At 42.6% G+C, this 27,189-nt stretch overlaps 2 protein-coding genes across 2 annotated transcripts in view; one reads left to right on the top strand and one right to left on the bottom strand.

The window, feature by feature from the left end:
• The window catches only part of LOC311146609 (E3 ubiquitin-protein ligase rnf213-alpha-like), a 64,097-nt gene extending 50,556 nt beyond the window's left edge, over positions 1-13,541 (top strand). Inside the window, 18 exon segments of the mRNA XM_084183138.1 lie at positions 2,120-2,362; positions 2,475-2,568; positions 2,825-2,859; positions 2,942-3,045; positions 3,477-3,633; positions 4,548-4,722; positions 5,037-5,131; positions 5,255-5,503; positions 5,725-5,854; positions 6,002-6,082; positions 6,308-6,369; positions 6,372-6,514; positions 7,091-7,292; positions 7,441-7,518; positions 7,630-7,827; positions 8,371-8,463; positions 8,697-8,875; positions 12,701-13,541. Of these exon segments, the coding sequence (XP_084039264.1) occupies positions 2,120-2,362; positions 2,475-2,568; positions 2,825-2,859; positions 2,942-3,045; positions 3,477-3,633; positions 4,548-4,722; positions 5,037-5,131; positions 5,255-5,503; positions 5,725-5,854; positions 6,002-6,082; positions 6,308-6,369; positions 6,372-6,514; positions 7,091-7,292; positions 7,441-7,518; positions 7,630-7,827; positions 8,371-8,463; positions 8,697-8,875; positions 12,701-12,851 (2,469 nt within the window). The 3' untranslated portion in view covers positions 12,852-13,541.
• A 1,611-nt stretch (positions 13,542-15,152) lies between these two features.
• Positions 15,153-27,189, bottom strand: part of LOC311146326 (mitochondrial inner membrane m-AAA protease component AFG3L2-like) — a 23,761-nt gene continuing 11,724 nt past the window's right edge. The window contains exons 11-15 of the mRNA XM_084182812.1: positions 26,578-26,691; positions 23,798-23,913; positions 21,867-22,067; positions 20,838-21,032; positions 15,153-20,692 (exon numbers count right to left, since the gene is read on the bottom strand). Coding sequence (XP_084038938.1) covers positions 20,450-20,692; positions 20,838-21,032; positions 21,867-22,067; positions 23,798-23,913; positions 26,578-26,691 — 869 coding nt within the window. The 3' untranslated portion in view covers positions 15,153-20,449. The remainder of the gene's footprint in view (positions 20,693-20,837; positions 21,033-21,866; positions 22,068-23,797; positions 23,914-26,577; positions 26,692-27,189) is intronic.

Raw genomic sequence — 27,189 nt, 5'->3', positions numbered from 1 at the left:
TGGCCCACAACTAACGATAGACTGTTGGTCCACAACTAACGATAGACTGTTGGCCCACAACTAACGATAGACTGTTGGCCCACAACTAACGATAGACTGTTGGCCCACAACTAACGATAGACTGTTGGCCCACAACTAACGATAGACTGTTGGCCCACAACTAACGATAGACTGTTGGCCCACAACTAACGATAGACTGTTAGCCCACAACTAACGATAGACTGTTAGCCCACAACTAACGATAGACTGTTAGCCCACAACTAACGATAGACTGTTAGCCCACAACTAACGATAGACTGTTAGCCCACAACTAACGATAGACTGTTAGCCCACAACTAACGATAGACTGTTAGCCCACAACTAACGATAGACTGTTAGCCCACAACTAACGATAGACTGTTAGCCCACAACTAACGATAGACTGTTAGCCCACAACTAACGATAGACTGTTAGCCCACAACTAACGATAGACTGTTAGCCCACAACTAACGATAGACTGTTGGCCCACAACTAACGATAGACTGTTGGCCCACAACTAACGATAGACTGTTGGCCCACAACTAACGATAGACTGTTGGCCCACAACTAACGATAGACTGTTAGCCCACAACTAACGATAGACTGTTAGCCCACAACTAACGATAGACTGTTAGCCCACAACTAACGATAGACTGTTAGCCCACAACTAACGATAGACTGTTAGCCCACAACTAACGATAGACTGTTAGCCCACAACTAACGATAGACTGTTAGCCCACAACTAACGATAGACTGTTAGCCCACAACTAACGATAGACTGTTAGCCCACAACTAACGATAGACTGTTAGCCCACAACTAACGATAGACTGTTAGCCCACAACTAACGATAGACTGTTGGCCCACAACTAACGATAGACTGTTGGCCCACAACTAACGATAGACTGTTGGTCCACAACTAACGATAGACTGTTGGCCCACAACTAACGATAGACTGTTGGCCCACAACTAACGATAGACTGTTGGCCCACAACTAACGATAGACTGTTGGCCCACAACTAACGATAGACTGTTGGCCCACAACTAACGATAGACTGTTGGCCCACAACTAACGATAGACTGTTAGCCCACAACTAACGATAGACTGTTAGCCCACAACTAACGATAGACTGTTAGCCCACAACTAACGATAGACTGTTAGCCCACAACTAACGATAGACTGTTAGCCCACAACTAACGATAGACTGTTAGCCCACAACTAACGATAGACTGTTAGCCCACAACTAACGATAGACTGTTAGCCCACAACTAACGATAGACTGTTAGCCCACAACTAACGATAGACTGTTAGCCCACAACTAACGATAGACTGTTAGCCCACAACTAACGATAGACTGTTGGCCCACAACTAACGATAGACTGTTGGCCCACAACTAACGATAGACTGTTGGCCCACAACTAACGATAGACTGTTGGCCCACAACTAACGATAGACTGTTGGTCCACAACTAACGATAGACTGTTGGCCCACAACTAACGATAGACTGTTGGCCCACAACTAACGATAGACTGTTGGCCCACAACTAACGATAGACTGTTGGCCCACAACTAACGATAGACTGTTGGCCCACAACTAACGATAGACTGTTAGCCCACAACTAACGATAGACTGTTAGCCCACAACTAACGATAGACTGTTAGCCCACAACTAACGATAGACTGTTAGCCCACAACTAACGATAGACTGTTGGCCCACAACTAACGATAGACTGTTAGCCCACAACTAACGATAGACTGTTAGCCCACAACTAACGATAGACTGTTAGCCCACAACTAACGATAGACTGTTAGCCCACAACTAACGATAGACTGTTAGCCCACAACTAACGATAGACTGTTAGCCCACAACTAACGATAGACTGTTAGCCCACAACTAACGATAGACTGTTAGCCCACAACTAACGATAGACTGTTAGCCCACAACTAACGATAGACTGTTAGCCCACAACTAGATAGACTTGGCAAACTAGTCAGATTTTGATGTTGTCATAATTATACTTTGAATTATATAGACTTTTGTAGATTTCCCGAAAATCCCAATTACACTTATCCAAAATGGCTGACTTTGTTTTACTCCCTCAGCAATGCCAAGAACTCGAGGACTTCGTCCAGGGCTCAAGGTACCTAAATCGCAGGGAAGTGAGGGTATTTGCCACAAAATTGGTTCACAACAGGATGGGAGGACTGAGTGTCCTGGCTGACCGGTCCAGTGTGGAGCACACCCTTATAGAGCTGGCTGTCCACTTGGCTGCTGTGCTGCTCACTGGGACAGAAGGGGTGCTTATACCTCTACAGCAGCTTGGCCTGTCTCCCGACAATATGCTGGTATGATTCTCATCAGCACCTGTCAATGTCTTACATTGACTTGTTTCTCTTCGTTGAATGTGAGAGTTGTCTTTATCTGCTTATCTCTACCCCCCCCCCCCCCCCCCAACAGAGTGCCTTTCTACCCACAATGCCTGAGGACATGCTTGCTGTCGCTCAAAGGCTTATAGCACAGAATGAAGTGGATTATGGACTCTCCTGGTACTGTAAGTACAGAAATGTTGAATCCTAACTTGAGATACGCTTGTACTGTAACTTAAACTTTGAGTAAATCGTTGGAGTTATACCTCTGTGAAATTGTATTTGTTAACATCGTGCTATAGGAAGCATATAGACAGGAACTATGTTATGGATATCTACTGTTGGAAATGGATTGTCATTTTCAGATGTAATACATTTTTTCTGGTAAAAAAAAACAGTGACATTTTTGCATAAGCTCAGTTTTGACTCAAATCTCAACAGCTTGTCCGAATGGTCACCCCTGTGTTGTGGATAAGGTGAGCAAAGTTCTTCATGTAAATATTGCGTCACGAATATTAGCTAAGCAAACAGCCAACCGATTTACCCACTCTATTGCAGTGTGGTCAACCCACCCATAGGGCACAATGTCTGGAGTGTAAGGCGGAGATTGGAGGGGAGGACCATGTTCCCTTGACTGGTTTCCAGAAGATGGATCTACAGCAGTAAGTTAGCTCTCTAAGGGCCCACCATTGATATTACTGCCCAAGCATCGGATTAGGAGCGCTGATCTTAGATCAGTTTGGACTTTAAAATTATAATACATAAGAGTAGGGACCTGATCCTAGATCCAGCACTCCTACACTCTTAGAAAAAGGGTTCTTCGGCCGTCCCCATAGGAGAACCCTTTGAAGAACCCGTTTTGGTTCCTGGTAGAACCCTTTGGGTTCCATGTAAAACTCTTTCCACAGAGGGTTCTATATGGATTCCCCCCCCCCCCAAAGGGTTCAATCTGGAACCAAAAAGGGTTCTACCTGGAACCAAAAAAAAAAGGTTATTCAAAGGGTTCTTCTTTTTTCTAAGAGTGTTTTCTGATACGTTTGATACATGGCTCCAGAATTCATGTCATGACCAATAACTGAACGTGTCCTCTTAGGGGAGATCTCACAAGGACTGGCCACATCCTGGGAGACCCTCAGAGGAGGGACAACCCAGACACCCTGGACACCAAAAACATGTCCCTCACCCCCTTCATCCTGGTCAGACTGCTCACCCACCTGGCCATGCTGAGAGGGGCCTCAGAGCAGCCACAGGTAGGCCTTCTTGTCTGCCAAAGGCTGCCCACTCTTTCTAGCTTTATGGGTACAGTGTGTGAAAGAACAGTGCCTTAATTAAGTAGGGTGTCCACCCACTCTGCCCAGAGTGAAAACGCGCTTTGGTGATGAAATTCCACTTCCTTCTATTATAAAATACATTTGACCAATAAATATGATAATGTTCTTAATTGTTCAGTGGGTTCTTTCTCTGACAGTGGGTTCGATTCCCACTGGGGGGGCCAGTATGAAAATGTATGCACTCACTAACTGTGAGACGCACTGGATGAGAGCGTCTGCTAAATGACTAAAATGTAATAAAAATGTTAACATTTCAGAGATACACTTGTTTTTTTGAGAAATCTTTGAAAAAGAACAGCAATTTCGAATTAATATGAAAAGCGTTTACTAAAAAATGTAAAATACTACATCATGTCTCAAAATCAATATTTATCTTACCTCTAAAATGTTTCATGTCCTGCGGGTTCAAGAAGAAAGATAATGAGTTCAACAGGAAAGTGAGCCTGTCAGTGGCCTTCAGAATCCAGCCTAGCTGACGCAATGCAATGTTAAAAATGTTTGACCACTTTTCTTCTCTCTGGCCCCCATTTGATTTAGTCACCCTAACAGATTATGATAGAGACATGAGGTTTGGACCTTTTCAACCCCATATTCGTTATCTCCAGCACCAAACCAGTGTCTACATATGTGAAAATAGCAAATGTCTATGATCTGCGGTTCAAAAGATAAGAAGGTCCTAAAAAAAAAATGCTTCTCTGTGACATCACAGGGTAGGATTTAAAAGTTTTTAAAAAACGGTGATTTTCAAAACCTTCAACGAGTTTCTATCCTTGGGTTATTCCTTTTCATGGTTTTGAGTGCGAGTACGATAATAATCTCCCCATTCTTTCTAGTCCATCCTGCAGATCATCCAGCCTCCAGTCCAGGACGCCTGTGAATTTCTGATTGGTCACCTGCTGAAAGACATGGATCAGCTGACCAAAGTGCTGGGGAAGGGAACTGATGACACTGTCACCACTGTCCACCTGATAGTCAGATCCATTCTGGAACCACCACCGACCACTCAATGTAAGGCCATTCGTTTCAAAGGGAGTTGTTTGAGTTCGGCAGCCATTCACACTCAAGCCATAAAAAGGAAACAAAACAAGGAGGTCGAGATGTAAAATATACTTTATTTAATTCCATGCTGGAAAGAATACGCGTGCCGTTGTAAAGTAAAATAATAGCTTTATTGTTTATATTTTTGTATATTTTTACATCTCGGCCTCCTTGACTTTTTCCTTTTTATGGCTTGAGTGCGAGTACCTGCTGAACGCTTGGAGACTGTATAGCACACATTTACCAGCAGCCCCATCGTTGACTGTTTGTATCTTTGTTTCTAGGGCCTGCTGGCTATGATTCCCAACTCTCAACTAAAGAGGCCAGAAATGCCTGGGAGACAACTGTTGCTGCTGACATCATCCCTCCTCAGTTGAAGGTGAATCCCTTTGGATAACATGTTCAGTTGGCTAGTACTGTACAGCTTGATTAAAGGTACTCCTATTCCAGCTTTGACAAGGAAAAAAATGACAAACGGTTTGTTGTTGTTGTGTCATCACAGCGCCTTGACCAGCAGCTGAGGGAGATGAACACCACCATCAGAAACGACTCCCGTGTCTCCTCTAACTTCGTCATGAGGGTGACATTTGGGGACGAGTGTCCGTTGTCCTCCCTGCCTCGGGGCTCCCAGGTCCACTGTTCAGGGGTTTGGAGCTGCAGAGAGAGGGTGTCCCTACTCGGCCTCACCCACATCATAGAACAGAACGACGGAAAGGACAAGCTGCCGTTACTCTGGAGGTTCCTACAGAAGGTAAACAGTCATGAAGTGTCTTTTTTGGGTTTTCGGAAAACTTTCTATAAGTATGTATAATGTAACTATGTATTATTATTATTATGAAAGCTGTGCTCTTTCTTGCTATTGTATGTGGTAAAATGTCAACAGCATATTTTCTAAACCTTGCGTGTTTGAATTAGTCCGGGACGTTTTTAAATCACATGATCGTCTGCTTTTTTCATTTGGTGATTTCACAGGAGGCGGAGTTCCGGCTGGTCAAGTTCCTTCCAGATATCCTGGCCCTACAGAAGAGTCTGGTGAAAAAGTTCCAGAATTCATCCGACCTGATGGATGACTCCATCAGAGAGTTCATCGAAAGACAGTCAGGTAACTGCATCATAACAATCCATCCTTGGTACTATGCAACATAGTTACCAGCCGAGTTATTGCCGATTGCCAATTTGATATAGATTTCTTTAAAAAGAGAATTTAGTGATTTCATTTTTGTTCTCAATCAATTTTCTCTTCTAACAGCACCAATGAGATTGTGGTATGAGAAGCGAGTCCAGATCTTCCTGAACACATGGAACCTGCTCAGAGTCTCTGTAGCCACCAGTGAGTTGTCCTCTATAAAACATGGCAGGTTGCCCATACGAACAGAACTAATAGTCAAAAACAAGAATCTACTGTTTAGTGTGTGGTTTGACAGCTCCTGTCTGTGAATCATGAACGTTGTCATTGTGTGTGTGTGTGTGTGTGTGTGTGTGTGTGTGTGTGCGCGTGTGCGTGTGCGTGTGTGTGTGCGTGTGCGTGTGTGTGTGTATTTGGATGGATGTGCAGATGAGATAAAGATCCCAGAGGACTTCTGGAGGGAGGATTTGGACCTGGACAGTAAACTCCAGTTTTGGACCTGGACAGTAAACTCCAGTACCTCCTGCCGCGGCGCCAGGGTCCAGGCTTGTGTTCCACGGCTCTGCTCAGCCACCTGGTGGCCCTGCACAACGATCTGCTGCACGCTGTGGACCGCCACACTGGGGAAGACACCAGGTACACTAATGAAGAATGAGAGATGGTTCCACCGAAAACTTACTTAAAGGGACATTTTTTTTAATGGCCATGTACTCTTATAATCTCCACCCGGCACACCCAGAAGAGGACTGGCCACCCCTCGGAGCCTGGTTCCTCTCTAGGTTTCTTCATAGGTTCCTGCCTTTCTAGGGAGTTATTCCTAGTGCTTCTATATCTGCATTGCTTGCTGTTTGGGGTTTTAGGCTGGGTTTCTGTATAAGCACTTTGTGACATCTGCTGATGTAAAAAGGGCTTTATAAATACATTTGATTTGATTTTGATTTGATTTTTACTCAAATATTGTTAGGATTTTGTTAATTTGTTCAAATGACCATTTGCATCACCACAGTTTTTGCTCTGTACTGAAAAGTGCTCTATTTTGAAAAATGTACCGCTGACATGCAAAACAAATTGGGGATTGTATTAACAGTGGACTAATGAACAAAATATGCAAAAGCAATTAATAAAGCAATAACGCACAGTATAAAATAAATGTGTTTTAAAGCCCGTTGACTGAATAGGTGGTTTGCTTTCTGTACCGTCTGCTCCCAACAGCTACAAGGTGAGCCTGTCAGAGCTGACAGAGCTGCATGTGATCCGCTATGAGCTGGAGAAGGACCTGCTGCCCCTGGTGCTGTCCAACTGCCAGTACAGCCTGGAGCGAGGCAAGGAGACCCTGTCTCAGTACGACCTGCCCAAGATCCAGCAGCAGGTCCTCACCCGCTTCCTGCAGGGCAAGCCTCTCATCACACTGACTGTGAGTCCATGGCCTGGTTCCATTTTCAGTCCCTAGTCACTTTCCATAGTTCCTACCCCATTCAGTGTTCGCAGATCTGAATGGAACGTTGTACTATAGTTGAAGGTAATATGGCACTCACTGACTGAACCAATGTGTTGACTTTCAGGGAATCCCGACTCTGGTCACCAGACACGAGAGAGATTATGATACCATTTTCAAAATGGTGAAAGGATATGTGTCTCAGGCAAGTCGTTCTTCATCATCAAACTAGTTTTTTTGTTTATACTCTAATATGGCATGTGATTATTCACTTTAACTTCACAAAAAAAAGATTAAATGTTGTTGTTTCTTCTAGGAGCATCTTCCGTCCCTGACCCTCACAGCCCTGTCCAGGGATCTGCAGTCGTACAGCGAGGTGTGTGAGGCCCTGAAGGCCGTGGAGCTGGCTCTGGGCTTCCTGTCCATGACTGGGGGAAATTCCCAGATGCCCCTGGTCCACTACCTGGAGGACATGCTGAAGATGGGCGAGCAGACAGACCCTCACATCTTAATGGTGAAAGTCATGAAACACATGATTTGGTTGGTCAATGTCAACTTAAACTGAGACTCAGCAACATGAGGTCCTCTGTAGCTCAGCTGGTAGAGCACGGCGCTTGTAACGCCAAGGTAGTGGGTTCGATCCCCGGGACCACCCAAACACAAAAATTTATGCACGCATGACTGTAAGTCGCTTTGGATAAAAGCGTCTGCTAAATGGCATATTATATTATTATTATTATATTATTATGATGTTGTCACGAGCAGCACTGCAGACATTGAGATGAACGTGACGCAATACTTGTGCCTCACACAGTCACACAGAGTCTCTGTGCGTGTGCACGGCCGTCCGCTTTTCACGCTGCTACAACGTGAACCAAAACAGCAGAGAAGTTTAGCCTCGCGCTTCAACGCTCTTTAGTTGTTTAGAAATCAACCAGATGTTGCTGTTTATCGCTAATTCTACCTTAAATGCAAGTGGTGAATTGTTTTCAGTGTTCCAGTTAAGTGTCATTGTGGCCCAGTAACGTGTTTTCTATGCGGGGCCCCGTTTCTGTAGGCTCTGAGCAGGTGCAGTCTGAAGCACTGTGTGGCTCTGTGGCAGCTCCTGTCTTCCCTCAAATCAGAGAATATGCTGAAGAGTGTAAAGAGGGTAAGACACGTTCAGACCAACCAACAGCTTATCGCACATCACGAGATACAGCGCATGACACGATCATCCACAAAATAACATGTCATTGTGTGAGCTCTTCTGAGAGACGGTTCAATGTTTTTTTTTTAAACCCCAAAACGTATTACATTGTAAATTCAAAGTTAGAATTCACACAGCTGAGAGAGCGAAAGCTCTGAGTTTCCCCCCTCTCTCTCTCCTCTTCAATCTTCAAGGACCCTTTCTCTGGGGTGTCAGCTGAGTACCAGCAGCCCCTGAAGGAGGAACAGAAGAGGCTGCTCCAGGGCTTCATCTCCAGGGGTCACGTTGACACCTGGCTGCTGGAGATGCACGAGTTCCTCCTGCTGAACCTGGGGAAACCACATGTCTCAGACACCTACCCACCAGGCTGGAGGTGAGGTCAAATGGCAGCCATGGAGGAACTCTGGGTCGAATCATAGGTTCCAAACCATGCAATGATATTCACTTGTTGTAACTCTTTAAAGGGATAGTTCACTTTTCTAGTGTGGCTTTTGTATTCCACTTGGGGTGTGTTGTTTCATCGAAACCGTAAAAAAAAAAAATATATTAGCAGTTTTTTTTTTAGCACTGTCCAGAATAATGTGTCTTAACATTTTTTTGAAGTATGTAGCAATCATAGAAATAAGAATGAATAGAACGGCCTTGGAAGCTTTAACCCTGGCAATTGACTGGTAAACTCATGGGTATACTCGCAATGGCTGTCTGGTATTGTGATGCGATAATTTGGGTATTTTGGAATGTTCCATCAACTGATGCTGGATTGCCATGGTAATGTAGAATGTTAATTCAAATTATGCTAACTGATGTGGCTCATGCAATGGAATGAATTCTTTGTAATTTAAGCAATAAGGCACAGTGTTGTATCATGAATATAATCACAGGTAAGTGACGGCCCGACGCGATAGCTTTTATAAAACTGTTACCAACATATTAAAAATAACAATGAATTACATATTTTCATGAATTTTATTTTGATAAGTCAAGTCATACAATTTCATTCTTCCACCAGAAGATATAGTACGTACAAAAATCTGGTTGTTAATTATTTTAGTCATGTTGCTACAGACAGTCGTTCATTCTTTTTTTGCGTAGTTGCTATACAAAAAGGACTGGTCGTCCATTCTAAACAAAATGGTTGCTATGCAGGCTGGATAACGTTCTTGTCACGTTGAATATTGAACCTGTAATGACAGTACACTAGCTGCATTTTCCTGTGTTTGAGCTGTTGTCCTATTGGTGTTTACTTGGATAACATTGTTTCCGAGGTTGAACAGTTAGACAGCGAGGCTTATATTAATCCTTAAGAGTCTATTGACGCACCGGTGCGTCAATCTAAGTAACATAATACAAAAACCCCCATCAAAATCCGTCTGTTTAAACTAGAGATATCCGTTTTTTTGCATGGGCTGTGTCTCAATCCACCACATCTTCGGTGGAAGGTGGTCGAGCTACAGCGGTGTTTGTCAGACCACGAGACATCCCGAAAATCGGTTTTCTCACGAAAACGTCTGTAGCGTCCGAATGGTTATGACCACTCAATGGAAAGGGGAGATTCTCACGAACACGATGGTGTTCTCCGTTTAGCTCTGTGACCCCCATAAGTGTCACAGGATTCCTCTCAAGGTAACCCGTACAAACAAATGGAAGTATGGAGGTAGTTTTGTGCCAACAAAAATAAGGGGTTAAATATGTGTTTGAAAATGTTTTAGAGTTCCTGAGCTGTCTTATATCTACTAGATACAGGACAGACGCTTCAAAACCTTATTCCTTGTGATACATTTTTGGACTGTCTTTTTTTGCCATTTATATGAATGTGTTATTCAATACATTTCTATGGGCTATAGCAGTGAAGCCCAAATTCAATATTTAATTTTAAAAAATTATACCTAAAGGGGTCCTAAAATTCTAAATCAAACCGCTTAATGATCCATGGTATGACTGTCTTAAAACAATTCCATATGTTTGCTTAGTACCCCCCCCCCCCCCAACCCAACTGCTTAGACTTCTAGAGGTTAACTCCCGCTGTACCAAACTAAATGCTAGGCAGGAAGCAATGGGAGTTGAGATAAATACAAGAGATGATTGGGACAGCAACATGAACATGATATTCTTATGGAAGCGCAGTGAACATTTTCAGGTGGAACTGTTAGCAGGCATAGGTGTATATACAGGCGAAAGAAACGCACACCTGTTTAGGAGAGGTGCTGGCTAGCAGAGTAGAACACCTGTTTAGGAGAGGTGCTGGCTAGCGGAGTAGAACACCTGTTTAGGAGAGGTGCTGGCTAGCAGAGTAGAACACCTGTTTAGGAGAGGTGCTGGCTAGCGGAGTAGAACACCTGTTTAGGAGAGGTGCTGGCTAGCAGAGTAGAACACCTGTTTAGGAGAGGTGCTGGCTAGCAGAGTAGAACACCTGTTTAGGGGAGGTGCTGGCTAGCAGAGTAGAACACCTGTTTAGGAGAGGTGCTGGCTAACAGAGTAGAACACCTGTTTAGGAGAGGTGCTGGCTAGCGGAGTAGAACACCTGTTTAGGAGAGGTGCTGGCTAGCGGAGTAGAACACCTGTTTAGGAGAGGTGCTGGCTAGCAGAGTAGAACACCTGTTTAGGAGAGGTGCTGGCTAACAGAGTAGAACACCTGTTTAGGAGAGGTGCTGGCTAACAGAGTAGAACACCTGTTTAGGAGAGGTGCTGGCTAGCAGAGTAGAACACCTGTTTAGGAGAGGTGCTGGCTAACAGAGTAGAACACCTGTTTAGGAGAGGTGCTGGCTAGCAGAGTAGAACACCTGTTTAGGAGAGGTGCTGGCTAGCGGAGTAGAACACCTGTTTAGGAGAGGTGCTGGCTAGCGGAGTAGAACACCTGTTTAGGAGAGGTGCTGGCTAGCAGAGTAGAACACCTGTTTAGGAGAGATGCTGGCTAGCAGAGTAGAACACCTGTTTAGGAGAGGTGCTGGCTAACAGAGTAGAACACCTGTTTAGGAGAGGTGCTGGCTAGCAGAGTAGAACACCTGTTTAGGAGAGGTGCTGGCTAGCAGAGTAGAACACCTGTTTAGGAGAGGTGCTGGCTAGCAGAGTAGAACACCTGTTTAGGAGAGGTGCTGGCTAGCAGAGTAGAACACCTGTTTAGGAGAGGTGCTGGCTAGCAGAGTAGAACACCTGTTTAGGAGAGGTGCTGGCTAACAGAGTAGAACACCTGTTTAGGAGAGGTGCTGGCTAGCAGAGTAGAACACCTGTTTAGGAGAGGTGCTGGCTAGCAGAGTAGAACACCTGTTTAGGAGAGGTGCTGGCTAGCAGAGTAGAACACCTGTTTAGGAGAGGTGCTGGCTAACAGAGTAGAACACCTGTTTAGGGGAGGTGCTGGCTAGCAGAGTAGAACACCTGTTTAGGAGAGGTGCTGGCTAACAGAGTAGAACACCTGTTTAGGGGAGGTGCTGGCTAGCAGAGTAGAACACTTGAAAAAGAAAAGGAAAGCCTCACTCTATGAGCTCAGATGAAATAATAACCTAATAACCAACGTTTCGACAGACAAGCTGTCTTCCTCAGGGTATAATGACAAATACTGCGGGTCACTGGTTTATATAGTGTCAAAGGACACACACACAGGTGTCTGTAATCATGGCCGGGTGTGGAAACGTTGGTTATCAGGTTATTAAATGATTGCATCTGAGCTCCTAGAGTGTGCAGCTCTCCTTTTCTTTTTCAAGCAGGCATAGGTGTGTCTGTGACGGCCAATACAGCACAGCTTGGAACGCTGCTCGTCCACTCAGCATCCAGGATCCAAATGACCAGTTTTTGTCAGTTGAGTTGAGTCGACTCAATAAATCACAGAACAGATTGAAGGGTAAACTTACTGCTTTTACTTCCTGGCAGTCCACCCATTATGCCATTATTGACTTGAATGGAGACGCCCTTTCAATTCATTCCTATTTCTATGGTAGCAATGCTAGTAGAAACAGCTTGCATCACCAGCTAAATAACCTTTTTTTTTTTTTTTACGTTTTGAAGGAAGCGACAACACCCAAGGAAAATTGAAAATAAGCTAAAACTTCATAAAGTTAACTATCACTCAAATTTTCAAAAAAAGGGGAAATGTGGATTATTTTGTGCATGTATGCATTAGTCTAATGGCCCTAAGCCCTAAACAATATAATTGAGGTCTGAAATCACAAGACTTTTCCTCTCTCTCTCATTCTACCTTTGTTAGTGTCAAAGAGACGTTGGCTGCATACATGGACCGCAAAGAAGTAGAAGTCCTGCCGGACGTGGAGGCCTCCTTCCCGGACGAGATACTCCTCTCACAGATTGTAGAGACCTGGAAATTTACTGTGACTGCCCAACAGGAATGGATGATGTAATATGATCAACCGGCCATCTGAATGTAAAGGGCTACTACAAACCGTAGATAATCAGGGAAATGTTAGAATAGATCACAGGAGTGGCCTCTCGTCACCCGATTTGTTGTTAGCCTTAAGTGATGGCACAGTACAAGACGTGGACAGAGCATATTTATATGGTAAATGTGAAAAATCATGCCTTTCTCCATGCAAAAACTGCTTTGAATGTGATTTTCCCAGACTGTTAAAAGAAACTGTTTTTACAGAATATTTTTTATGTTCATTTTTGGGGGAAATATAGTTTACTTTGAGATTCTATTCAAACTTTTCTATAATTTTTTTTGATGCAGTTTAAAATTGTTTATCATACTTTTATGTTCTCTTTTTTACCTTGTTTTTTTTAAAAATAGGTTTACATCTTCAGACTGTTGTTGGTTGGTGTTTCTTCCAAATTAATCTATCCTGACACCATTGACTTTAGATCAGTAGGCGCTATCGGTCTAATTTGCAGCCTTGTTAGTGAAATGCATGACATTCGAATTGTATCTGGTTGAGAATTCGGTATATAGCCTCATCTCTAAAAAGATAACTTTAGTTTTTTGTTCTGATTGAATGTGAGTAGATTCTTTGCTTTGTCTTAAATCATTTGTCCAAATCATTGCATCTTGAAATAAAGGGGCTGGAGCCATCATCGCACTCTGAGATGCCATTAAATCATGGCTATCCTTCACTGTTTTCCGCCACTCTAAATGATGTGCAGTTATCCTGCTGATATCAGGGAAAAAGCTACTCTAAAACTAAAGGTTAAGTTCATCAAATTTGTTTGGTCAAAATTAAGTTAATCTTAACTGAATGAACATTTACCCTTTAATGTATTCAGTCCAGTTTGGATCATAAAAACATATCATGGACACATTCATCCAAAACACAAATCAATATTGCTTTCACTTTAGGGCCTAATGAATTTATTTAAATTAACTGATTTCCTTATGAACTGTAACTCTGTAAAATATTTTAAAATCGTTGCATGTTGCGTCTAAATATATTGAAAAATATAGTGAAAGCAATCTTGATTGTGTTTTGGATTAATGTGTCCATGATAAGTTTTTATGATCTAAACTGAATACATTAAAGGGTAATTATTCATCATCCATTTTTATGATTAACTTAATTTTGACCCAAACATACATTTGAAGAAAAAGTGATAGGGTTTCCATTTAATTTGAACTAATAAATGTCCCAGTTCTTCCATGGCCTGCATACTCAGACATGTCACCCATTGAGCATGTTTGGGATGCTCTGGATCGACAGCGTGTTCCAGTTCCCGCCAATATCCAGCAACTTCGCACAGCCATTGAAGAGGAGTGGAACAACATTCCACAGGCCACGATCAACTCTATGCGAAGGAGATGTGTTGCGCTGCATGAGGCAAATGGTGGTCACAACCGATTCTGACTGGTTTTCTGATCCACGCTCCTACCTTTTTTAAAAGGTATCTGTGACCAACAGATGCATATCTGTAGTCCCAGTCATGTGAAATCCATAGATTAGGGCCTAATTAATTTTTCAATTAACTGATTTCCTTATATGAACTGTAACTCAGTAAAATCTTAGAAATTGTTGCGTTTAAATATACTGAACAAAAATATAATCTACGGATTTCACATGACTGGGAATACAGATGTGCATCTGTTGGTCACAGATACCGTTAAAAAAGGTAGGGGTGTGGATCAGAAAACCAGTCAGTATCTGGTGTGACCACCATTTGCCTCATGCAGCGCGACACATAACCCACTGACGTCTGTTACGACGTCTGTCAGGTCAAAACCCTGGTGAGGACAACGGGCACGCAGATGAGCTTCCCTGAGACGGTTTCTGACAGTTTGTGCAGAAATTCTAAGATTCAAACCCACAGTTTCATCAGCTGTCTGGGTGGCTGGTCTCAGATGATCCCGCAGGTGAAGAAGCCAGATGTGGAGGTCCTGAGCTGGCGTGGTTAAACGTGGTCTGCGGTTGTGCGGCCAATTAGACGTCCTACCAAATTCTCTGGCAACAGCTCTGGTTGACATTCCTGCAGTCAGCATGCCAATTGCACGCTCCCTCAAAACTTTAGACATCTGTGGCATTGTGTTGTTTGACAAAACTGCACATTTTAGAGTGGCCTTTTATTGTCCCCAGCACAAGGTGCACCTATGTAATGATCATGCTGCTTTAATCAGCTTCTTGATATGCCACACCTGTCAGGTGGATGGATTATCTTGGCAAAAGGAGAAATGCTCAATAACATGAATGTAAACAAATTTGTGCACAAAATTTGAGAAATAATTTCTGGGATCTTTTATTTCAGCTCATGGAACATCGGAATCAACATTTTATGTTTATTTTGGTTCAGTATATAACTCATGTTCACACTGCATCAAAACATTTTTACAACAGAGCAAAATACAAAATGTACACATTACATAACACTACACATATTAGCTAACCCTACAGTGAGAGTTTGTGCGACAATAACAGCAAAAACCACAAGGCTGTCTCGGCTGATTATTGATAATATTCCAGATATGTCCAACGGCACACACCTAAAACTCCCAACGACAGCCCTATGTAGCGTTGCACTGTGGTGGCATAAATATGGATAGCTTTTGCCGTTCATGAACATTGCTGGAGAAGTGTTCACCAATATTTCTTTATAGCTCTGAATATTTTTTTTTTGCATTTGATGATTACAAGTAGCACTAAAAAGGTACATATGATGTGATGCAGACCTGCCAACCTTAAATCATATTTAGGAGTACCACTACACCCCCGGCTGCCCTGCGGACCCCACGACAGCGCACGAGCGACACCCACACTGCTCAAATCATTGGCAAATGCATTTTTTTCTTTGCAGAAGACTGCTTCAGTAGGAATGGTAGGGTACAGACTTATGGGTTCTTGGTAATTAGCTGCTCTTCAGTAGCTAACTAGAAATGTTTAAAATGTACAAATCAGGCTAGGATCTTCTGACAATGTGGTGCTGATGTAGGCCTATGGTTGGGTAGAAAGGAGGTCCGGGAGGGGGCAGTCAACATTTTTGAGAAAAAAAAACGAACTGCCACTTCCTGAAACCTAGAGTCTTAAATTATATCAAACAACGTAGCCAACACAGTTTGATCCTAAATTAAATTGAGGTGGTCTCAATGACGCTTACATTTTTCTAGGTTAAATTTAGGAGTAATGACTATTTTAATTAATAGGTGTCTTAATGTGAATAGTCTTGTGAAAATGTAAACTGGCTTAATTTTGTTCGGGGAAAACATTCGGAATAATTAAATTACTGAATGCAATGTAGTAGTTTAGCTTACTGTAGGCTATTTGAAATATGAAACAACTGAACTAGGTCTATATTAACTTGTTTCACCTAATCCATCAAGTTACATTTCTAGGATTTACAGTGGCTTAAGAAAGTATCCACACCCCTTGCATTTTTCAACATTTTGTTGTTTCAACCTGAATTTAAAATATATTAAATTGAGATTGTGTCACTGGCCTACACACAATACCCCATAATGTCAAAGTGGAATTATGTTAGACATTTTTACAAATTAATACAAAAAAATGAAAAAGCTGAAATGTCTTGAGTCAATAAGTATTCAACCCCTTTTGTTATTGCAAGCCTGAATAAATGCAGGAGTAAACATGTGCTTAACAAGTAGCATGGACTGACTATGTGCAATGAGTGTTTAACATGATCTTTGAATGACTTCCTCATCTCCGTACCCCACACATACAATTATCTGTAAGGTCCCTCATTCAAGCAGTGAATTTCAAACAGATTCAACCACAAAGACCAGGGAGGTTTTCCAATGCCTCAAATATGGGCACCTATTGGTAGATGCGTAAAACCCCCAAAAAGCAGACATTGAATATCCCTTTGAGCATGGTGAAGTTATTAATTACACACTGGATGGTGTATCAATACACCCAGTTACTACAAAGATACAGGCGTCCTTCCTAACTCAGTTGCCGGAGAGGAAGGAAACTGCTCAGGGATTTCACCATGAGGCCAATGGTGACTTTAAAACAGTTACAGAGTTTAATGGCTGTGATAGGAGAAAACTAATTGACAGAGTGAAAAGAAGGAAGCCTGTACTGAATACAAATATTCCAAAACATGCATCCTGTTTGCAATAAGGCACTGAAGTAAAACTGCAACGAAGAAAATGGCCAAGAAATTAACTTTACATCCTGAATACAAAGCGTTATGTTTGGGGTAAATCCAACAACACATCACTAAGTACCACTCTTCATATTTTCAAGAATGGTGGTGGCTGCATCATGTTATGGGTGTGCTTACATTTTAGTCATTTAGCAGACACTCTTATCCAGAGCGACTTACAGTTAAGTGAGTGCATACATTTTTCATACTGCTTGTCATCGGCAAGGACTAGGGAGTTTATGATAAAAAGTAATGGAATAGAGCTAAGCACAGGCAAAAATCCTAGAGGAAAACCTGGTTGTCTGCTTTCCAACAGACACTGGGAGACAAATTCACCTTTCAGCAGGACAATAACCTAAAACACAAAGCCAAATATACACGAGATGCTTACCAAGACTACATTGTCAGAGTTTTGTCTTAAAAATCGGCTTGAAAATCTATAGGAAGACTTGAAAATGGCTGTCTAGCAATGATCAACAACCAACTTGACAGAGCTTGAATAGTTTTTTAAAGAATCAATGGGAAAATATTGTACAATCCAAATGTGGGAAGCTCCGAGACTTATCCAGAAAGACACACAGCTGTAATCACTGCCAAAGGTGATTCTAACATGCATTGACTCAGGGGTGTGAATACTTATATAAATTAGATATTTCTGTATTTCATTTTCAATACATTTGCAAGAATTTTGAAATAAATTTTTTGAAACTTTGGCAAAGCATCAAGTCTATTTAACTTAGTGCACCATGTTCATAACAGATTCTAGTTTTGGTAAAACATTTTTTTAGATCAGATGTTTCATCGATGAGAAAAATTGTCGGCCCAGTTTGACCTAGTTCCATCTTCTCCCACTGACGCGACTGGACTTCCCTCACACTACTATATTTGGTGGTGAGAAAACATTCTAAACAAATGCTTCAGCTTTCCAGCCCGTGACGTGTCTGGGTTTTCCCTTCTGTCTGTGCTACGACTACGGGGGGCGGGCCGGAGCGGAGAGCTAGAGATTTTTTTTCTCCTCGCCGCCCAAGTCCTCTGATTGGCTCAGCTCCAACTTCAGACGATTGAGTCAAAAAACCACAATGTGCCAACCAACTAGAAGCCTATTTTTGCATATTTTAGGGTCGTTTTTTTCATACCAGCATACTTTGACCTTCGATTGCGTGCATGGTACGCAAAATGCGTGCAGGTTGGCAGGTCTGAGTTATGCATAAAATAAAGTATTTTTTTCCCAGTTGGCAGGTCTGAGTTATGCATAAAATAAAGTATTTTTTTCCCAGTGTGTATGTAATATCTTTCTGCAGTGTCTTCTTTATGCATTGTGTGCACTTTGTCATTTACCCGTCCTAACCTTGGTTTCAGTTGCATGTTTTCATTACATTTACATTACATTTTAGTCATTTAGCAGACGCTCTTATCCAGAGCGACTTACAGTTAGTTCCCACTCATCAGCCTGGTCTGTTTTTTTTTATATGAATACGAATTGGATGAAAGTGAAGACATTTAATCTTCACATATTTCATTAGGTTTGAGTTTGACTCCACTTCACAGAAGCAAAGATTAATAGGGGGGGTTTCAAGCATAATTTCTTTATTTCCTGAACATCATTCGTTTTTTTCTAAAATTTAATGTACTACTGGGAGTATTTCAAAGTCATTGTAAGACTTTTTGCGTTACTTTTGGTTATCTACTCAAAATCTATACAGCAACCTTGGCTTGACGTCTCATGTACAAATCTCTTTTCCAAACAAGGAAACAACCCCAAGCTACACTTTGGTGAACGTTCTTTACAAAGCCAGACATCAACGGTGGATTCTAGATTTTTGTAATTGAAGTAGTCCATAATTAAATACTGGCTGGGTTGAGAAGTTTATAAAAACCTCTCAATTTTCACCCAGTCTTCTAAAGCCCCACTCCTCCAGTGTCCCACACTCAAGGGGGCCTCAAAGCAGAAGATCAAGGGCAGTGCTTCCATCCTATCCCCAGAAAAGGACACTATATAGTCAGTCTCTCTGGGGCCTGTTCAGGATCGGTGGAGTTACAGAACATCTAGACAGAAATGTACTGTGTAAAAACAGAGGATGTGAACGGAAATGTAGCGAGGAGTAGACCTCTCCCTCTCTCTCTCTCGCCCTCTCCAATTTTGCTCCGGTACCGCTCAGTCACGAGCTCTGGGCAGCATTTTAAAATTTATTTCACAACTTATTTGAAATGAGGCCTATTCTGTTGTATTTATTTAGCCTAACCCACCACTAACGAGCAGAGATGTTTGATACGAGTCGACAAAGAAATAGTTCACAGCCTGTGTAACCGATGAGGGCAAGACAACGAATAAGCCCATGCAGCAGCAACGGAGAGGTTTAGATGTTTATATAGGCCGTTGTTAAAAGAAAGGAGGAGTCTATTTAACAGTGCTGAAGTTGTCAATCAACTGTAAAATGTGAGCGCTACAGAGCCACGGTTACAGCTGAAGTAGCCTATCTGATCATCAAAAAAGTGAGTGTTTTTTTTGTTTTTTTTACACACAGCGGCTGCATATCAGCAGGTAGGTCCTTGTTCGGTAACCTACGACATGTTGAAATATTTAAGCTTCTTACGAAAGCCTACTTCAAAACCAAATGGTACATAGTCACAAAAGTAGATGGGGTATTAGTTAAATTATCGTTTTAAACAAAACATAAATGCAGTGAATTTGGAGTGGCAGTTTTTTTTTTTTTTCTTCCTGCGAGTGCGGAGCGTTTTTTTTTTGTGGAGCGGGAGAAAAGGATGTTGAGCGCTCAAATATTTTAGTTGGTGAACAGATACGCTTATTCCCCATGTAGAATAGGGAATACATAACTTTATTTATGACGCGGGTTAAAAATCACCAACAACAGAAAATCATGACTGCAACTTAAGTCGATCTTAGATTGGCAGGAAAACCTTTTGGCTCGAGGGCCGCGTCGGGATTTTGAAATTTAACTGAGGGCCGCACAGATTTTATTTTATGACCGATTCGTTGGTGAAAATCGATTTTGAGGGCCAGAAAAAGGTCAATTCTACATAGTTTCTAGTTTTAGACGTTCAAGTGGCCTGGAGCATATCCTTTACCCTAAATAATAACCCCCCCCCCCCCCCCCAAAAGAAAAACATTTCATGTATTTTTTTTTTACTCAAACCTCATCAATGACAGAACTTTAACTCCTGTGACATTTATATCTGCAACGTTCAGAATGTTTCATCTCGCTGAATACGCCCATGACCATTGCAAAGGACGCAACTGACCAATCAGAGGGATCCTGGGCATGGTTCAGTCGAAGTAACGTTTAGGCGGGGCTTACCGAGGTCCTTCCACAGGATCCGTTCTAACACCAACCTGTTCTAATCTCAGTACAGCCACATACTAAAAAAAACAACCCTTGGTGAGGCCAAGCAGTCCCCGTTAGAAGGGCATCCCTCCGGAGATCTGTCGGGCTACCTGCTCCTCTGTGCTTTCCTCCTTGTCCTTGTCACGCTCTTTGTTCCAGTCCTTCAGGCCCTCAGGCAGGGATGTGTCCTCATCCATACCCCCCGTGCCCTCCACAAACTCCTCGTAGGTGGACTTCTCAGCGAACGGCCGCTTCCCCAGCATCTCCACCATGTCCTTCTTGTCCAGGACTTCCTTCTCCAGCAGACGCTGCGCCACCTGACCAGGCAACCATTGAAGGTAAATGTATTACATTTCGGCTTAGGTTTTACTTGTGTGTCTGTATGAGTGAAACAGTGTAAGCCTGTGAGTAAGTGCTTGTCTGCGTGTCCATACCACCACTCCCTCCCTCTCCCACACGTACCTTCTCCACGTCGGCTTTCTTCTCGGCCAGTAGAGTGTGAGTGCGCTCGTAGGCCTCTCGGATGAGATTGCGTACCTCCGTGTCGATGAGGCGAGCCGTGGCCTCGCTGTATGGCTTCTCGAGGGTCATCTCGCCTTGCCGGGGCAAGTCGAAGGACACCTGGCCCACCTTGTCGTTCATGCCAAACTGCACGATCTGTAAAGACAAAAAAGGAGTAGAAACAGAGTAACACTTTATTGGATAGCCTGCGAGATTGTCAGTATATTCAATAAAAAAAAAAGACATGTAATATGTGCAGGCACCATGGTCTGGAGGTCTCGTCACAAGTACACAAGGAGTTGGTGGACCATTCTTGACCATTCACACGGGAAACTGTTGAGCGTGAAAAACCCAGTAGCATTGCAGTTCTTCACACACTCCAAAAACGGGGCACCTGACACCTACCATCATACCCCGTTCAAAAGGCACTTCAATATTTTGTCTTGCCCATTCACCCTCTGAATGGCACACATACACAATCCATGTCTCAAGGCTTAAAAATCCTTCTTTAACCGGTCTCCTCCCCTTCACCTACACTGATTGAAGTGGATTTAACAGGTGACATCAATAAGGATTCACCTGGTCAGTGTGTCATGGAAAGACCAGGTGTTCCTAATGTTTTGTACACTCAGTGTATGCTTCTCCCCGCCGGAAACTTGAGTTCAAGCCTCAGGTCCTCCCCTCTCACCGACTCTCCCACTTGAATGTCTCTCCATCTCTTTTCATTACTGTCTCAATAAAACGCAAATATGTCATATGTAAATATTACAAAAAGAGTGATAATCCACTCTACTTTAAAATAAATAAATAACTGGAATGTGACATATATATACACCTTCATGAGATTAGTACAACCGTCTTACCCGATCATAACCAAAAACCCAATTGTGTACTAGCCCAGTGAAACACAAAGAAAAACTCCAATAAAATGCTAATAAATCTGGTGGTGTGGTTGGGGTGGGGGTGGGGGTGTGGGGGGGGGAGACGGACCTGGGCGTACGCGCTCTGGGTGACCTTCCTGAGGTCGTCCTGGGCCCCCGTGGTGATGCGGCCGAAGAAGATCTCCTCGGACACGCGGCCACCCAGCGTCATGCACATCCTGTCCAGCAGCTGCTCCTTGGTGTATAGGTACTGCTCCTTGGGCAGGTACTGGGCGTAGCCCAACCCTTTGCCCCTGGGGATGATGGATACCTGGAGAGAGGACAAAATGTCAGACGTGTCAAGAGATGACGCAGATTCAGAGGTAAGTTGAGCCAGACAGATGGGACAACTAGACAATGGGCAAATGTCCCTCGTGTAAAATGTATTACGCAGATTGAGGTAAGTAGAGCCAGGCAGTTATTGGTCAACCAGTATTAAAATCGTATGTTATTGCCTAAAACCATCAACAAAAAAAAGTGAACTATCACTTTAATATGTTGCAAAGTATGCATATATTCTCTAGACCTAGTCAGACTGATGCTTTACAAAACTGCCAATATTAACATAACACTTTTCCTAAGAATGCATGGTAAAGACCACTACAGGCCAGTACAGGGCAGCAGGTAGCTTAGTGGGTAAGAGCGTTGTGCCAGTAACCGAAAGGTCGCTGGTTCTAATCCCCGAGCCGACTAGGTGAAAAATCTGTCGATGTGCCCTTAAGCAAGGCACTTAACCCTAATTGCTCATGTAAGTCGCTCTGGATAAGAGCGTCTGCTAAATGACTAAAATGTAAATAAATGTATAGCGTTAATATTATAAAACGGGTTGTTTGGATCCTGGATGGTGGGATAGGTTTAGTGGGACAACAACTCCCGCAAAATACCATGACGTATTAATGTCATAATTCCACTGTCCCCCAGGCAGGAAATTCATAAACTTAATCTCTCTCGGGGGGAAAATATCTACACATTATTTGTCCATGCCACCATTTGGTTTGCAACAGTTGGGGTTTGTATAGATCTACCCGTCTGCCTCTACGACCTGTGTAACAATATCACATTTGTCAAATTAAACATCACCCGTGCCAGTAGCCCAAGAATGAACGTAAAACTAATAATTCACCACGGAAACCGTAAACACTCAGAATTCCATTAATTAACCAGCGCAGTGCGGCCTATTGTAGATGTATTAAATAATTCACGTTCTTGTCGCTCATCCTCAGTGAATCTCTGCTAGCTAGGTACATGCTAATGATTTGTTTAGCAAATAAAACGTTGAATGAATAGAATGATTAGCATTAAGGACTGGGTCAAAACAACACCCAGCCTGGGGTCTACCCATATAGAGTGGTAGGTAGAATGTTGGTAGTGACTAGGGTCTACCAATATAGAGTGGTAGGTAGAATGTTGGTAGTGTCTAGGGTCTACCAATATAGAGTGGTAGGTAGAATGTTGGTAGTGTCTAGGGTCTACCAATATAGAGTGGTAGGTAGAATGTTGGTAGTGACTAGGGTCTACCAATATAGAGTGGTAGGTAGAATGTTGGTAGTGACTAGGGTCTACCAATATAGAGTGGTAGGTAGAATGTTGGTAGTGACTGGGGTCTACCGATATAGAGTGGTAGGTAGAATGTTGGTAGTGTCTAGGGTCTACCCATATAGAGTGGTAGGTAGAATGTTGGTAGTGTCTAGGGTCTACCCATATAGAGTGGTAGGTAGAATGTTGGTAGTGACTGGGGTCTACCAATATAGAGTGGTAGGTAGAATGTTGGTAGTGACTGGGGTCTACCCATATAGAGTGGTAGGTAGAATGTTGGTAGTGTCTAGGGTCTACCCATATAGAGTGGTAGGTAGAATGTTGGTAGTGTCTAGGGTCTACCAATATAGAATGTTGGTAGTGACTAGGGTCTACCAATATAGAGTGGTAGGTAGAATGTTGGTAGTGACTAGGGTCTACCAATATAGAGTGGTAGGTAGAATGTTGGTAGTGACTAGGATCTACCTTAAGCAGAGGGTCAGCGTGCTCCAGGTACCAGCCTGCCACAGCATGCCCTGCCTCGTGGTAAGCTACAGTCTTCTTCTCCTCAGGCTGCAGGACCTGAGTCTTCTTCTCCAGACCTGGACATTCAACAACAGAAAGGAGTTGACAGATCTGTGCGACTATCGAAACAATCTGCATGACAAAGCAGGTACCCAATTTATATAGCTAGGTTGAATGAAGGAGGCAGAACAGAAGGAGTGAGTAATCGATGTATGACGTTTGATCTTTGTTGCTCTGTAAAAAGTCCAGCAGAGAGTATCAAGCCACACCAGTTCAATTTGAGCATATTGATTGGAATACATTTCAGTTTAATCAATTTCAGGTGAAATGTAATTGACATTACAATTGACAGAGTACTCACATAAGAGTTCCTTACATCTCTATGGTTTGCTGGTCTTGACAACACAGCTTGTAAGTAGCCAATACATAAAGTGCCTTGCAAAAGTATTCATCCCCCTTGGCGTTTTTCCTATTTTGTTGCATTACAACCTGTAATTTAAATGGATTTTTATTTGGATTTCATGTAAACAATTCAAAATTAATGAAGTGAAATGAAAAAAATAACTTGTTTCAAGAAATTCTAAAAAATAAATAACGGAAAAGTGGCGTGTGCATATGTATTCACCCCCTTTGCTATGAAGCCCCTAAATAAGATCTGGTGCAACCAATTACCTTCAGAAGTCACATAATTAGTTCAATAAAGTCCACCTGTGTGCAATCTAAGTGTCACATGATCTGTCACATGATCTCAGTATATATACACCTGTTCTGAAAGGCCCCAGAGTCTGCAACACCACTAAGCAAGGGGCACCACCAAGCAAGCGGCACCATGAAGACCAAGGAGCTCTCCAAACAGGTCAGGGACAAAGTTGTGGAGAAGTACAGATCTGGGTTGGGTTATAAAAAAATATCCGAAACTTTGAACATCCCACGGAGGACCATTACATCCATTATTAAAACATGGAAAGAATATGGCACCACAACAAACCTGCCAAGAGAGGGCCGCCCAACAAAACTCACGGACCAGGCAAGGAGGGCATTAATCAGAGAGGCAACAAAGAGACCAAAGATAACCCTGAAGGAGCTGCAAAGCTCCACAGCGGAGATTGGAGTATCTGTCCATAGGAACACTTTAAGCCATACACTCCACAGAGCTGGGCTTTACAGAAGAGTGGCCAGAAAAAAGCCATTGCTTAAAGAAAAAAATTAAGCAAACACGTTTGGTGTTCGCCAAAAGGCATGTGGGAGACTCCCCAAACATATGGAAGAAGGTACTCTGGTCAGATGACACTAAAATTGAGCTTTTTGGCCATCAAGGAAATCTCTATGTCTGGCGCAAACCCAACACCTCTCATCACCCCGAGAACACCATCCCCACAGTGAAGCATGGTGGTGGTAGCATCATGCTGTGGGGATGTTTTTCCATCGGCAGGGACTGGGAAACTGGTCAGAACTGAAGGAATGATGTATGGCGCTAAATACAGGGAAATCCTTGAGGGAAACCTGTTTCAGTCTTCCAGAGATTTGAGACTGGGACGGAGGTTCACCTTCCAGCAGGACAATGACCCTAAGCATACTGCTAAAGCAACACTCGAGTGGTTTATGGGGAAACATTTAAATGTCTTGGAATGGCCTAGTCAAAGCCCAGACCTTAATCCAATTGAGAATCTGTGGTATGACTTAAAGATTGCTGTACACCAGCAGAACCCATCCAACTTGAAGGAGCTGGAGCAGTTTTGTCTTGAAGAATGGGCAAAAATCCCAGTGGCTAGATGTGCCAAGCTTATAGAGACATACCCCAAGAGACTTGCAGCTATAATTGCTGCAAAAGGTGGCTCTACAAAGTATTGACTTTGGGGGGGGTGAATAGTTATGCACGCTCAAGTTCTGTTTTTTTGTCTTTTTCTTGTTTGCTTTACAATAAAAAATATTTTGCATCTTCAAAGTGGTAGGCATGTTGTGTAATTGAAATGATACAAACCCCCCAAAAATCCATTTTAATTCCAGGTTGTAAGGCAACAAAATCGGAAAAATGCCAAGGGGGGGGGGGGGGGGCTTAATAAGGTATTTCGCAAAATCAGTATGTGTCCATTTGTGTATGTACACTACCGGTCAAAAGTTTTACAACACCTACTCATTCAACGGGAGAATGCCAAGAGTGTGCAAAGCTGTCATCACGGCAAATGGTGGCTATTTGAAGAATCTCAAATATTAAATATATTTTGATTTGTTTAACACTTTTTTGGTTACTACATGATTCCATGTGTTATTTCATAGTTTTGTTGTCTTCATAATTATTCTACAATGTAGAAAATAGTACAAATAAAGAAAAACCCTGGAATGAGTAGGTGTTCTAATACTTTTGACTGGTAGTGTATGTGCTTGTACAGGTACACCTCCAATTGACTCAAATGATGTCAATTAGCCTATCAGAAGCTTCTAAAGCCATGCCATCATTTTCTGGAATTTTCCAAGCTGTTTAAAGGCACAGTCAACTTAGTGTATGTAAACTTCTGACCCACTAGAATTGTGATACAGTGAATTATAAGTGAAATAATCTGTCTGTAAAAAGATTGTTGGAAAAATTACTTGTGTCATGCACAAAGTAGATGTCCTAACCGACTTGCCAAAACTGTAGTTTGTTAACAAGAAATTTGTGGAGTGGTTGAAAAACGAGTTTTAATGACTCCAACCTGAGTGTATGTAAACTTCCGACTTCAACTGTACGTGCTTGTGCTCACCTCCGATCACACGTTCAATGGCCTGCTCAAAGTGCTTGTGGTTGATGGAGTCCGCTAGGTGGCGAGCAGCAATCAGGGCGGCTTCGTTGCACACATTGGCAATATCAGCACCTAACAAAGCAGAATATAATTATTATTTTTTATTTTTTATAAATATAGTTTAGCCTCATCCAGAGCAGTTTTCAACGAGCATTTTTAGTATGTAAGCAGCAGGGTTTTCGCCAGACAAGTGACCGGGAAGATTTTAATTTATCTGACATTTGAGAAATGTGCTGGTCATCCATATGCATTGGATCCGTAATCCATTAGGGGGTCCATCCACGCAGCCAGCGCCATCAATAAACGAGGGATAATTACGTGTCCTTAAAAACAGCCTATAACAAAAACACTATTCCTTGTGTTTCGATGTGCAGCATTACAAAACTTTCTAGCCTATTGTTTTATTGGTTTTTACTTTCCTAAAATAATAATTGTCCACCTCACGGTTCAGCTGTCGGGAGATTTGAGCACTAAATGCAGCAAGGTATTGCATGCGTAGGCCTACAGGCTTAGGAGTCCACTGTATCATATGTAAAAACAAATATATATATAAAGGAAGAGAAGCTTAGGCCT

Source organism: Coregonus lavaretus (genome assembly GCF_964263955.1).
Source record: "Coregonus lavaretus genome assembly, chromosome: 19".
Lineage (NCBI taxonomy): Eukaryota > Metazoa > Chordata > Actinopteri > Salmoniformes > Salmonidae > Coregonus > Coregonus lavaretus.
Note: the sequence above shows the minus strand (reverse complement) of the source record. Positions and strands in the feature narration are given on the sequence as shown.